Raw genomic sequence first — 15428 nt, forward strand, 5'->3', positions numbered from 1 at the left:
GTTCAGCAAGGCATAAAATGGAGGATCTGGGAGTCTCCGAGGAGGTAAAGGAGAGACCCAAGTGGGCCAACAAGACCGAGTACCTGTTGTCCTGCATTGGCTTTGCTGTGGGAGTGGGCAATGTGTGGCGTTTTCCTTACTTTTGCCAGATCCATGGAGGAGGTGAGATGCTTTCTATTGTTGACACACAGCTATTAGTGACATCTCGTGACATCACGTGACATCAGAGACCCTTAGATCTCCATAGGCCAGCAACTCTACATCTGACCTCAAACCTCAAACCCTTAGATCTCCATAAGGAACTGACCTGTTCTGACGTGTGTAGTGTCAACTGTCAAGTTTGTCAACACATGCAGAGATGACAGATCAGAATCACACACACATGACACACACACACGCGCGCGCACACAACAAAGTTTTGGTATGGAATGAACATAATATAATAATTAGGCCTGCATCGCTTTGCCTAAAACACAAAATTGTGAAAAGGACCACAATTGGAAATAAATTATCGCTTTGGCTAAAATGCTGAATCCCGCTGATAAAGTAGGCTATGTATGTACATATAACTACAGGTATTCATAACTACAGACATTAATAGCCTACCGCATAGGATTGTATAGTTCTACAATTATATAGCCTATATTTAAGGAAGCTTGATTGACATTTGTAAATAGGTCAATACAAAATCTGCTACGAGGATAAAACCAGAAAAAGCACTAAGACTTGTTTAGGTATAAAGTAAAAGGAAAACGTGACAACCGTATGGAAAAAGGGGCAGAAGAACTGGGAGGCGGAGGTGCGGGGGGTGCGCTGACCGGAGCAGTGTGGTAACCAGGTCTTTGCTTCTGACATTCCATATGTTGATCCTCCCCCACCCGTCTGCTCATCAAAACCTGTGCACTCAAGACACGCTCCATATATGGCCAGTACAGAATTCATTCCATGCATATGTTGATCTGACCACGGGCCCATCATTAGGAAACAGACCCTTTTATGTTTATCTCTGAGACCCCAATCTACATACACGGTAGTAAAATCCTTGCCCAAGTGTACAAATAGAACAAAATCAGTCCAATTGGTCATTTAGCTGGTGGACTCTCTGGAACCCCCTCAAGTGCCTCAGACCCCAGAAGCAGTACAGTAGTCCAGATTATGTTGAAAGATGTCCAACAACTTGCTACTGTACAACATCTTGATCATCATCACTTCATTGTTCTGTCTCAGGTGCTTTCCTCATCCCCTATCTGCTAGCGCTGGTATTTGCGGGTCTTCCTCTCCTCTACATGGAGCTGGCAATGGGACAGAAGCTGAGAAAGGGCAGCATCGGCGTCTGGCACACCATCTCACCATTTCTGGGTGGAGTCGGTATGTCAAAAATGTTTGTACAAGTTAGCCTTGCATGAATCCCATTGGCCAAATCCGAATCTGCCAGTGCCAAAAATATTTGCCTCCACACAGTGTGACATTATTATGGCCAAGCCAGGCTACTGTGGAACGAACTTCTGTGTGAATGAGACTGTAGATAGACAAACAATTCAATGTGTAGAGCATTTAAGTGACCAGATTTGACTGAGAGACTGCCATCGTGCAAATTCCAGCTTTTCACCAGAGAAGAAAAACATATTATTAATTTTTTTTTCAAAATGAGTTAATAGCACAGGCAGACTAGTCTTCACATACTAGAGCATGTCTGAAATAAGTGTCAGAGCTGAAATCGACATGTAAATATAAAATATTATAAAAATAAATGCTTAAACATGTAGCTAGGTGTAATGTTAGAGACCACAGCAGTGAACCTATCAAGCCTGTTTTCTCAACTCGAAAATGGTAATTGACACATTGGCTACCCCAACAACAACAATAACAACAGTTTCTTTGTTTAGGTGTTTCCTCCCTGGTGGTCTCCTTTCTGGTGTGTTTGTTCTATAATGCTATCGTGGGCTGGGTCCTCTGGTACTTATTCAACTCCTTCCAGGACCCCTTGCCTTGGAGCCAGTGTCCCCTCAATGACAATCACACAGGTGGGCAGCCACGGCAGGAATATATTACAGTATATAGCATGTGTATTCAAACTAAATTCAAAATTTGTGTTATGACATGCCCACTTTTCAACATTCAAATAAAATTCCTCCCAATATTATCCATTTCTGTTTCAATTGGCAATTATTGTATCTAACTATGACAGAATCGAACCAGGATTCCATTGACTATACTGGCACACTGTCTATGTTCTGAGTAATTAAACAATAAATTAGGTAACGTGTTAGAATAACTATCCCTTAAATAGTTAATGAGTTATTAATTACTTTTTGTTTGTTTGTTAATTGTCTTACTGTAAAACTATGCCTTACAAATAGATAGTGAAGCTGTATAGCTACACACAAACAACCATTGTTTATCTTATCTGTTCACGGTTACGATCAGCCTACGTAAAGGAATGTGTGGACAGCACGTCAGTGAACTACTTCTGGTACCGAGAGACCCTGAACATCACTCCTAACGTGGAGACCAGCGGCTCACTGCAGTGGTGGATGGTGGCGAGCCTGGGCTCCGCCTGGTGTCTGGTCTACGTCTGCTTCATAAAGGGCATCGAGACCATTGGCAAGGTGTGTGTAACAGATCAATGTCCAGGCTTAAATAATAACGATTATAATAGTCAATTACCACTGAATCTGCCAATGTTTAATACATAATTTACCACTTCACCTAATTCATGAATGAACGCTGTGTAGACAGTACTAGACACACAGCGTTAATTCATCCATTTGCAACTCTGAGACCCCCTTGAGGCTGGTTGAACTTGACACGTATTTGCCGATACTCTGCACCTTTTTTAATCTTCATGCACTGATACTCCTCTTGCACTAATGTCTAGGAACAGATACCAGCTGCTACGCTCATACCTTATTTCAAAATCTCATGTACATAAAATGTTTGGATACAGTGTATTTATTAAATGCCATCATGCTGCCTGGCACTAAACCTGCATTGTTCTGCTGTTAAAATGAGGTCAACCGTGAGGTGTGCATAGTTGTGTTGTGTAGCTCTTCTCTGACCTTAACCGTGACCCTTGACTGCCATCTTGTGTCATATGACAGATATTTCATTTCATTTCATTTCATTTCATTTCATTTCATTTCATTTTATTTTATTTCGCACATAAAATAAAAGATAGATATTGATAGAGATAGAATATATGAAGTTTCATTGTGCTGTAACATGAGGATCAGTATTGCTTGTGGAAAGCATAAAACATAATATGCCTACTACATTAGGTTTACTGTCTTTTTGTGGCTCAAATGATAAACCCGATAAGAAATACGGTCTGACCTGAATAGATGGATTCAACATTATGTTCTTACATTAGTTACCCCTTATCCTCTCCCACCCTTTCTCAAAATTAAAGCGGAAAAGCTGAAGGAATAATCAACAAATAAACATAAGCAAACTGAAGCAATGTCTAAATTGATTTCACATCAGTGGAAACAGAGCCTTTGACTCATTCATAATATTTCTCCAGGCTGTATATGTGACAGTGACGTTCCCATACCTGGTACTGACTATCTTCCTGGTGCGTGCCCTCACTCTGCCAGGAGCTACTGATGGACTCGTCTACCTCTTCACACCTGAGGCAAGTCCATGCAATCAGCGCCGGGAAACCCTAGACTGTTTTTGTAGTTGTTTTCCGGTGCAGGTTAGGTTAAGTGGTCAAATTGGTTACGTTTACTGAGATCTTTTGGTTTGGGTTTTATAGGGTGAAGACAATTTACATTTACCTCTCCTTTGTTCATTGTTTTCTCTCTCTCTCTCTCTCTCTCTCTCTCTCTCTCTCTCCTTTAGTGGGAGACTCTGAAGAACCCCCAAGTGTGGCTGGATGCTTGCACTCAGATCTTCTTCTCTCTCTCAATTGCCTTTGGTGGTCTAATAGTGTTCGCCAGCTACAATCCTCCAGAGTAGGTATCCAAACTATCTCCAAATTGTGCACTTAACAATGGGATTGTTGGCCCAGGCGGTGGCGTAACCGTCTGGGCACCGGACTGGTAATCCAGTCGCAGTGTGCCGCGGGTTCGACTCCCGAGCCCGACACGGCCTTTACTGCATGTCTTCCCCCATCTCTCTCCCGTTTCCTGTCAGCCTACTGTCTGTCCCTTCAAAAAACTAATAAAAGGCGTAAGCCGCAAAAAAAATATCTTTAAAAAAAAAAAAAACAATGGGATTGTACTGATTTCCTGTAGAAATACCGGCTGACACCTTTAGTTGGGGCACAAATTACACCCTATTCTATTTTTGAATATTCTTTTGTTCTTTTCACATTTCCTCTGCCAGTAATAATTGTGAGAGGGATACAATTGTGGTTGGTCTGGTAAACAGTGGTACATCTCTCTATGCATCCATCTCTGTGTTCGCCATCCTGGGATTTAAAGCCAACAATAACTACAACTCCTGTATGAATGGGTATGTACTGTGCGTGCGTGCAAATTTGCCCTTTGTGCGTGTGTGCATGGGTATGTGCGCATTTGACAAAATACGTTTTTGCTCTGAACTCTTGGACAACTCTTCAGAAGTCTTTCTCACCTGCAGGAACATCTTGGCTCTAACCAATGAGTTTGATATTGAAGAGCAAAACATAACATTTGACAACTATGATGAATGGCATGAACATCTGAATGGGACATTTCTTGACCGGGTGTCCAGTTTGAACTTGAAGCCCTGCAATCTGCGAACATTCCTTGACCAGGTATCGTAGAGAAGAAGCGGCCTGCTTCTTGCAAGGAAGCATGAGCTCAGCTCAGGTCTCTCCCCAGGTTGGCAGAGTGAGAGTAGCGCCCAAGATTACAGCTTAGGCAATTGGAAAATTGAACAAATGGGTTAAAAATCATGGGATGAAAATGTATTGGGGGGGGGGGGTGTTGAAAATGTACCTTGTGTTCAGTGTCTTCTCATCTCTTATTGTCCTCCCCTATAGAGTGCATCAGGTACTGGCCTTGCATTCATTGTGTTCACTGAGGCTATGACGTCGATGCCAGGCTCTCAGGTCTGGGCTGTGTTGTTCTTCCTCATGCTCTTCAGTTTGGGTCTCTCCACCATGTTTGGCACCCTTGAGGGCATCCTCAATCCCCTCGCTGAACTACACATGGTACCCAAGTGGATTCCTAAAGAGCTCTTCACAGGTGCCTATCAGAATTTGGCCTCTTGAACTGTCCCACTGTGGGAGGTGTACAATATAATGATCCACCATAGCACAGTTTAGTTTGCCAAGAATCTGAAAACTATCTCCAGTCCCCACACACTGAATTGAATCATTACCGTCATGTTAAAAAAAATGCACAAGACTAAATAACCACCAAATCCAAGTGTTTTTTTAACCAATAATTATAAATGAACTAACAAAAATCAATTAAAATGTCACTTCTCCTCATCAAAATCCCCATTACCACATGAATCTAAACCAAACCTCTGTATAGATCATCTGATGTGTAGTTGTGTATGTTGCTGTCAGATTCACAATCCTTCTTCTCTCTGTGTTGCAGGATTAATATGTCTGCTGTGCTTCCTGCTGTCTCTGATCTTCACCACTGGTTCAGGGAACTATTGGTTGGAGATCTTTAATAACTATGTGGGCTCTGTTCCCTTCCTTCTCATTGCTTTCTTCGAAGTCATTGGAGTGGTCTACATCTATGGACTCAGCCGGTAACTCATTTTATACAGTATCTCATTGTTCTCTCAGCACACCATTGTGTGCCATGAGACAAGACCAGGTGTATTGCATTGGCATGTGAAGTAAATAACTAGGAGTGTTCTCCCTATACAAGTACAACACCCCAACAGACTAAAACTGAGAAGAAGTTCTGAAGCAGGCAGAAGAGGCGCAGGCAGGCAGGCAATGTTGTTCCGGAGTTCGGTTTTATTTCAGAGTACAGAGTAGCATCATGGCATAGCCATTCCTTCAGCCTGACGGCCTCAGAGTGGCAACACACACACACACACACACACACACACACACACACACACACACACACACACACACACACACACACACACACACACACACACACACACTACAGTTTTCTCCACAGAAAATTCTACACCCTTAAAATAAATCAACCTGGCATCCCTATGTCTTTATACGTAAACATTTTTTATGTAAATTTATTTGTTTTTTTTATTCTTACAATTGCTGTGTGCTTGCTTGTGCTTTCTAGCTTCGGTGATGACCTCCAGGTCATGACAGGGAAGAGGCCCAGCATCTTCTGGAGGGTTTGCTGGGCGTTCATCTGTCCTGTGATGCTCCTAGTGGTATTTGTTGCCTATGTTGTTGTTCAATCACAGAAGCGTCCCACCTACTCTGCATGGGACCCTAGCAATGTAAGTCACTGTCACAGGCAGAAACCTTATATACCTGCATGTCCAAAAGCGTCTCTGTTCCTGTGTTCCAATTAGGGCTGTCAATTAGCGATTAATTCGTTATTTGATAAATGATCATTTTTCTGATACACAGAGTACAAATGGCATATTATATTCCTTAATCAAATATTTATTTGACCATCTGAGATACAGGGCCAGGAAATGGCATCTTTGTATGAGGAATAAAATGAAATGAAAAGTGCACTTGTCTGTCACATTACATGCAAAAGCATAGACGTTGTGGCTACCAAGGTGGGGGGGACTTTTTTGAACCGGCCCACATGTGCGTTCCTCGGCCACGCGCGCAGATAGCATTACGTTCACAGAAAACCGCCCAATGATATAGAACCGCAGAATTTTCAATTAATTGATTGATTAACTATTAACATCCCTGTTCCTATGCATCCAATGCATCACACAAATTGTAACACTTCTTGTTAATACTTTTCCTTGGTTAAAAAAATATAAACCCACAGACAAACTTAACCTGTTTCAACATGGTGTATCTATTTTGGCCAAGTATAAAATATAAATATATTTTTTGCCTGATGAAGACCTAAAATGTCAATGTTGTGCCATTAAAGAAAATACATTTTGGGTTTAAACCAGTGTACTGATGTTATAGCTTAAGTATAAAATATGCCATTGATGTGTGATATATATGCAGATGAATGTTTCAGTCTAATTTGTTTGACTCGTGTGCTACTTATTCTATTAATTTCTCGCTATCGTGTGTGTGCGCGTGCGCGTGTAGTTTTTTAATCTCTTAAACATTCAAACAAAGGCGATTGAATTGGATAATAAATACAGTATCTTGTATATGATTGGCACAGTGTTCCTCAAATACAGAAATATATGTCCCTCACACTGACTTCTCTTTCCCCACAGGAGGATTTCCCCCATACAAATGTTACACTTTACCCAGATTGGGTGTTTGCCATTATTGTCCTCCTCTCTGCCGTTCCCGTGCTTCCCATACCCCTGGTAGCTCTCTATCATCTCATCAAGAGGAGGACGTCGTCAAATGGCCGCCACAACAGCGCCACACCTCACGCCAACGATGGCTACGTTTTGGACACATAGTTCAAAACCTAAACTAGTTTAGGTCACCAAAAGACATTCGTATCTCTTCGACTGGAGAATCCTTTATGAGGCGTTCACAGTACATTCTCTGTCTAATAACAAAATATATATATATACTGTATATACAGCTGGGACTCATTTTATCTTTAATCTTGCCAATCTTCAATCATATTTTACTAGATCATGTGAAGCTAGTCATTCCAGAACGAATGATGTTGTGGATAGTTTATCCTTTTTTTAAATAGTTTTTTCTGGGATTTTCATTATTATTATTTTTTTAATGTTTTTATTATTTTATTGATTTGTTGTAACTTTTTTGCTGGGATGAGAGTATAGTGCTGTGGGCAGAGAGGACATGTGGCTAATGCACTATTCCACAGGTTGTCAAAGTCGGGATAAATCGGGATCATTATCATAATCATCGTCATAAAAAATGTACAGGTATACCGTATATAAAAAATAAAAATGTATTATTTCAAAAAGATTATTGTGCCAGTTCAAACACTTTGCTGTCCCTATTTTGGGTATGTCATTATTTTCAACATTTTCTATCTCAATACATATGCTATTTTTTCCATTTTGCAATAACAAAATTGCAGCCAGAGGCTATGACTAATCCTTGGCATGGGAAAGTTTGGGAACCCTGGCCTACACTATCTGGTCACCTACCATTACCAGCATTCCCTATTTTTGAGAATAATTTATACGATTTTGACTTCTGTATATATGCACAGCTGCCAATTAAATGCTTTTAGATTATACTGTTTAGTGGAGTATTTTTATGGAAGGGGAATGAATTGTCTAATGTCATGGCAGCATTCGTGAGGGATAATACATGGCGTGCCGGTAGTTATTGAGAAATAACACCCGGCAGGATGATTAAAGACTGAGGCGTATTGGGCCGAATTGTTTCATCATCCTGAACTACCAGCATGGCGTATTTTATCCCGGCTTTTAACACGGCTAGTAAATAAATTAATTAATAAGGGTAGTTGTATTTATACAACATAGTTTCAGGAGTGGAGACCACCCTCTGCTTATCACTGCCACTCTGTTCTCAATCACCTTCCGCCTCCTTTCAACGGCCACTCCCCATTCACAATCACCCGTATCCACTACACCTGCCTCCTCTCACCACAGCCAATCCCTGGTGCAATCACCACAGTATAAATACACCTGCAATCTCTCACAGTTGTTTGTTCTGCTTCACGACAGACCAAACATGGGTTGAGAGTACTACGCTTGTAGATCGGCTAGTTTCACTATTCTTCAAATTCGCCATCCTCCTCCTTCCGCCTCAATTCTCTAGGAATCCAGGGGGGCAGTGACGGAGCAAAGACGACCAACTTTACTCATCCCGAGTAGAGCAAAGATGGCTGTCAGCTCCACAGACTACGCCCCCACCCTGAGTCTCGCCCTAGCTTGGGTTCCTCACTCCATTCCACATTCATCTCATTATGTTTCAATAAACTTTTAACTTAAGTAGAGGTGTGGTCTCTTACTAGTGAAATTGACCCAAAAGTAACAACAAAACAAAGCATTTTCTTGCAAGTTAAGCAAGTGTTCCATAAGTGTTATTGCGCTGAGCAGACACAGTCGCAAAGAAAATATTCTTGTTGAACAAAAATAATAATAATAAAGAAAACGTGGGCACGTATGTGCACCTAATGTGGCGCTGTCCAGTAATCCAACAATTTTGGGAGGAAGTGATAGGGCTAAGGATCGAACTAGATCCCCTACAATGTATCTTGGGCTTACACCCAACGACACCTGAATTTAATAGATTTAAGAGAATCCTGAATATACTATGGTACTGTGCTATGTTGTCAATACTACAATGTTGGATTGGGGATGTTGTTCCATCTGTATTGAGTTGGCTCCATAATGTTCTACAACTGCTCCCACTAGAACGGCTCACACATGTTCTCCAAGGAGACATGGATGGATTCTTCTTGGTTTGGGGCCCAGTTGTAGAATACATGGGAGTAGAATACGCAGAAATATTATCAAGAGGTTTGGCAAATTAAGGAACTATTCATGTTAAGAACAAAGGCTTTATGATTTCTAAAACTACATGAATAATTATATATAAGTAGTAAGAAGAAGATGATGTATGGACGTATGGGTAGCACTTTACAATAATGACCCGTTATAAAGCATTTATAAACGTTTATAAGCAGTTTGTAGACTATTAACAAATCATTATTAACCTGTTTGTTGACATTCGTAAATGATTATTAAAACCGTTATAACTATGGTTACAAATCATTTATAAGGTATTAGTAAGTAGTAAACTATTCATTAATAAGCCATTTATATACATCTGTAAATGATTATTAAATCATTTGTAATGACCCCATGATAAAGCATTTATAAATGTTTATAAGCAGTTTGTAGACTATTAACAAATCATTAACAACCTGCTTGTTTACATTTGCAAATGATTACTAAAACCTTTATAACAAATTTACAAATAATTTATAAAGTATTAGTAAGTAGTAAAACTATTCATGAATAAGCCATGTATAATACATCTGTAAATTATTATTAAATCATTTGTAACTGATGTTATATAATATATACAAGCTATTTGTATATTTGGGAAATGTGTTTGTTCATGTTTAACATATACTTTGTAAAACATTCCTAAAATATCTATAAATCCTTAGTACATGTTATTAAGTGGAGGAGGACAGTCATACTCGGATACGAGTGACCACCGATGATGATGAAAGTGACGACAGTTCATAATTTACAACTGTCTGTTAATGTTTGTTCATGTTTAACATATGCTTTGTAAAACATTCCTAAAACATATATAAATCCTTAGTACATGTTATTAAGGTCCCTATAGTAAAGTGACAACAGTTCATAATTTACAACTGTCTGTTAATGTTTGTTCATGTTTAACATATGCTTTGTAAAACATTCCTAAAACATATATAAATCCTTAGTACATGTTATTAAGGTCCCTATAGTAAAGTGACGACAGTTCATAATTTACAACTGTCTGTTAATGTTTGTTCATGTTTAACATATGCTTTGTAAAACATTCCTAAAACGTATATAAATCCTTAGTACATGTTATTAAGGTCCCTATAGTAAAGTGACGACAGTTCATCATTTACAACTGTCTGTTAATGTTTGTTCATGTTTAACATATGCTTTGTAAAACATTCCTAAAACATATATAAATCCTTAGTACATGTTATTAAGGTCCCTATAGTAAAGTGACGACAGTTCATCATTTACAACTGTCTGTTAATGTTTGTTCATGTTTAACCCTACATAATTTTATGTTGAAGATGTTGTGTTGCATTGTGGGTAATCCTCAGTACAGAGGAACTCCATACTGAGGGTAAGATGGTCTCCTGTTTGCTCAGGCACAAACAAATTAATTACAAACATCTAAGCTTCATATAAGTGGCCAGATATGCACTCATGTTTACATAGTGTTATTCAGTAACATTCGTTTTTGTATGACATGGTATCATATGACATTGTTTATTTAATTGTTTGAAAAACGGTTAGCATGTTAGCTAGCTGTGCTGTGTAGCCTGTGTTACATGAGAATTCACTGACACTCCATGTAAGTGAATTCTCAAAAACGAATGTTACTGAATAACACTATGTAAACATGAGTGCATATCTGGCCACTTATATGAAGCATAGATGTTTGTAATTAATTTGTTTGTGCCTGAGCAAACAGGAGACCATCTTACCCTCAGTATGGAGTTCCTCTGTACTGAGGATTACCCACAATGCAACACAACATCTTCAACATAAAATGATGTAGGGTTAAACATGAACAAACATTAACAGACAGTTGTAAATGATGAACTGTCGTCACTTTACTATAGGGACCTTAATAACATGTACTAAGGATTTATATACGTTTTAGGAATGTTTTACAAAGCATATGTTAAACATGAACAAACATTAACAGATAGTTGTAAATTATGAACCCTACATAATTTTATGTTGAAGATGTTGTGTTGCATTGTGGGTAATCCTCAGTACAGAGGAACTCCATAGTGAGGGTAAGATGGTCTCCTGTTTGCTCAGGCACAAACAAATTAATTACAAACATCTATGCTTCATATAAGTGGCCAGATATGCACTCATGTTTACATAGTGTTATTCAGTAACATTCGTTTTTGAGAATTCACTTACATGGAGTGTCAGTGAATTCTCATGTAACACAGGCTACACAGCACAGCTAACAGCTAGCTAACATGCTAACCGTTTTTCAAACAATTAAATAAACAATGTCATATGATACCATGTCATACAAAAACGAATGTTACTGAATAACACTATGTAGACATGAGTGCATATCTGGCCACTTATATGAAGCTTAGATGTTTGTAATTAATTTGTTTGTGCCTGAGCAAACAGGAGACCATCTTACCCTCAGTATGGAGTTCCTCTGTACTGAGGATTACCCACAATGCAACACAACATCTTCAACATAAAATGATGTAGGGTTAAACATGAACAAACATTAACAGACAGTTGTAAATGATGAACTGTCGTCACTTTACTATAGGGACCTTAATAACATGTACTAAGGATTTATATATGTTTTAGTAATGTTTTACAAAGCATATGTTAAACATGAACAAACATTAACAGACAGTTGTAAATGATGAACTGTCGTCACTTTACTATAGGGACCTTAATAACATGTACTAAGGATTTATATACGTTTTAGGAATGTTTTACAAAGCATATGTTAAACATGAACAAACATTAACAGACAGTTGTAAATTATGAACTGTCGTCACTTTACTATAGGGACCTTAATAACATGTACTAAGGATTTATATATGTTTTAGGAATGTTTTACAAAGCATATGTTAAACATGAACAAACATTAACAGACAGTTGTAAATTATGAACTGTCGTCACTTTACTATAGGGACCTTAATAACATGTACTAAGGATTTATATATGTTTTAGGAATGTTTTACAAAGCATATGTTAAACATGAACAAACATTAACAGACAGTTGTAAATTATGAACTGTCGTCACTTTCATCATCATCGGTGGTCACTCGTATCCGAGTATGACTGTCCTCCTCCACTTAATAACATGTACTAAGGATTTATAGATATTTTAGGAATGTTTTACAAAGTATATGTTAAACATGAACAAACACATTTCCCAAATATACAAATAGCTTGTATATATTATATAACATCAGTTACAAATGATTTAATAATCATTTACAGATGTATTATACATGGCTTATTCATGAATAGTTTTACTACTTACTAATACTTTATAAATTATTTGTAAATTTGTTATAAAGGTTTTAGTAATCATTTACAAATGTAAACAAGCAGGTTGTTAATGATTTGTTAATAGTCTACAAACTGCTTATAAACATTTATAAATGCTTTATCATGGGGTCATTACAAATGATTTAATAATCATTTACAGATGTATATAAATGGCTTATTAATGAATAGTTTACTACTTACTAATACCTTATAAATGATTTGTAACCATAGTTATAACGGTTTTAATAATCATTTACGAATGTCAACAAACAGGTTAATAATGATTTGTTAATAGTCTACAAACTGCTTATAAACGTTTATAAATGCTTTATAACGGGTCATTATTGTACACATGTTCTCCAAGGAGACATGGATGGATTCTTCTTGGTTTGGGGCCCAGTTGTAGAATACATGGGAGTAGAATACGCAGAAATATTATCAAGAGGTTTGGCAAATTAAGGAACTATTCATGTTAAGAACAAAGGCTTTATGATTTCTAAAACTACATGAATAATTATATATAAGTAGTAAGAAGAAGATGATGTATGGACGTATGTATGTATAATGTATGTAGGTATGTCGGTTAGTCTGTATGTATATGTAAGTCATGTGTCGGTTGGTACAAAAATGAAAAATAAAATGATTGAAAGAAAGAACAAAAATAATCTATAATCTATTATCGCTTCAAATGTTTTCAAAAGTTAAATATCCCTTACATAACATGCTGAATGCACTAATTGACCAATCAGAATCAAGCATTCAACCACATATGGCAAGAGTGTTCAATATGAGGTGTAGTACTGTAGCTAGTTGGAAATAACACTTTGCATCATTCAGAATGGGAAAGAGACCTGTACACCACCAATACCACTAATACCAGTGCTCATGATGTGGCAGAAGCAGAGGTGGCAAAAAACAAGTGCTTGAGTTTACTAAAAAAGTTGTTCCCAGCAGCCACACCTTCAATCTTGCTGTAACTGATTGCCAAATCCTCTGTTCTCTCCTTTTTCTTCATTGGAATTTTTAACCACATGGGGAAACATTCAGCAATATTAGCAGATCTACTGTACAAGCTCACAACGTGGGAGCTTGAGATTTGGTGTAGAGGGAAATACTACAGGATCTAGTATAGAACCCGGACTGGGCCTAGGGGACACCGGTCAACTATATCAGGTTTAAGTGGTTAAATCAAAGAGATTCTATAACAAGAGACACAGTCCTTATATTTTTGTAATCACCACTAGATGGCGCATCACTCCAAGATGGCAGCAGTGCACATATAGATATTCTATTGATTGATTGATTGATTGAAATATTTATTAACAGTTTGTAGAATTTACAGTACATTTTAAGCACAAACTCAATACAAAAGACTGTCAACTGTGAGTGGACGACCCAATTAAGCATTACACTTGTTTACAACAGGGTCCACATTGTTCAATTCATCTAAACATTTAGAGACATACAAATAGACACTTCTATGTAGCTAAAGAACAGAACAGGAATTCATCATATAGGAAGCAAAAAGGGAAAAGATACATAAATACAGTGAGGGGAAATGGGGTGGGGGGGGGGGATGTTAATGTAACATCTCAAACACACATAAACATGCACATCAAGCACGTGCATGTGCATAGTTGCATACATTCATGCGCCCACATGCACCCTGAAATTCTGAAATAATACGTTACTAATTTCTTAATTTGATCCATTCATAAATATGATAAATAAATGAGTAAATAATTATAGTAGTATGCATATTTATAATACTTTTTCACTGTTAAACAGACCAGTTCTAGAGGCGTTAAATATATGATGGTAGAATATAGAATAAAAACATGTTTTTGTTTGTACAGCAAACTTTGCAATGTATTTTAAAGCAACTGGAAGTTGCGTCACTCTAATATGGCGAAGGCACTGGGCTCTGGTTGTTACTATGGGACTTGGGAGTGTCATTTCTTGTTATAATAATACAATCTCTTTGGTTAAATGCCTATCTACCTGCGGTGGCCCTGCCGCCTGGAGGGGTGGCGGTTGCCGCCTTTGAGTGGAGCATGCATGGGTCTGCTCTTGTTGTAATGATTTGGTGCCTATGATAACTGTTGTCTGCCTTTTTAATATATGTAATAATGTACTGTATGGATGTATTCCCTGATTGGGAGTCTATGAAAATTCGAAAGTCACTTGTCATTATGGTTCATTGTCCTTGTCATGTGACTCATGTCTGTGTATATTCAATCTTTTTATTTATAATAGTGTTGTGCCTGAGCTGTTTTTCTTTTCTTTTCTTTTGTTTGTTATTATGTTCTTGTTGTGTAATGTCTGTTTGTCTTTAAAAACCAATAAATAAAAAATATGCCTATCCACCTGTTTCCCAAGGAGCTTACTGTGTGCTTCACTTCCTCCACCTTCCTATTCAGTTGTCACTGGCTCTGGTGGCAAAGGTGGATCCACAACTTCGGACCCTGACATCTAACCAACGCCAAGGACCACCAGAGCCTTCAGGCTCTGACGGCAAGGTGGAATTGGTAAAGCGAATCCGCTCCACAAGTTCTCTGATGATCCCGTCTTGCGGCTGTCAAGCTTTCACTGTCCATACTCGTCTCCCGGCTGCCCTTCTCATGCTCCGGGGGCCGTTTGTACAAACATAT

The 15428-nt window shown here is 38.2% G+C and overlaps 1 protein-coding gene across 1 annotated transcript; it reads left to right on the forward strand.

The window, feature by feature from the left end:
- Positions 1 to 17: 17 nt before the first annotated feature.
- Positions 18 to 7491, forward strand: LOC310867238 (inactive sodium-dependent neutral amino acid transporter B(0)AT3-like; the record flags this gene model as incomplete). Its single annotated transcript, XM_083777129.1, has 12 exons — positions 18 to 162; positions 1228 to 1368; positions 1887 to 2024; positions 2428 to 2609; positions 3524 to 3634; positions 3844 to 3956; positions 4330 to 4458; positions 4585 to 4741; positions 4970 to 5174; positions 5535 to 5694; positions 6207 to 6369; positions 7297 to 7491. 12 exons carry the CDS (start codon positions 18 to 20, stop codon positions 7489 to 7491), a joined length of 1839 nt encoding a protein of 612 aa, XP_083633255.1.
- Positions 7492 to 15428: the final 7937 nt, after the last annotated feature.

Source organism: Protomyctophum parallelum (genome assembly GCF_964188405.1).
Source record: "Protomyctophum parallelum genome assembly, chromosome: 1".
NCBI lineage: Eukaryota > Metazoa > Chordata > Actinopteri > Myctophiformes > Myctophidae > Protomyctophum > Protomyctophum parallelum.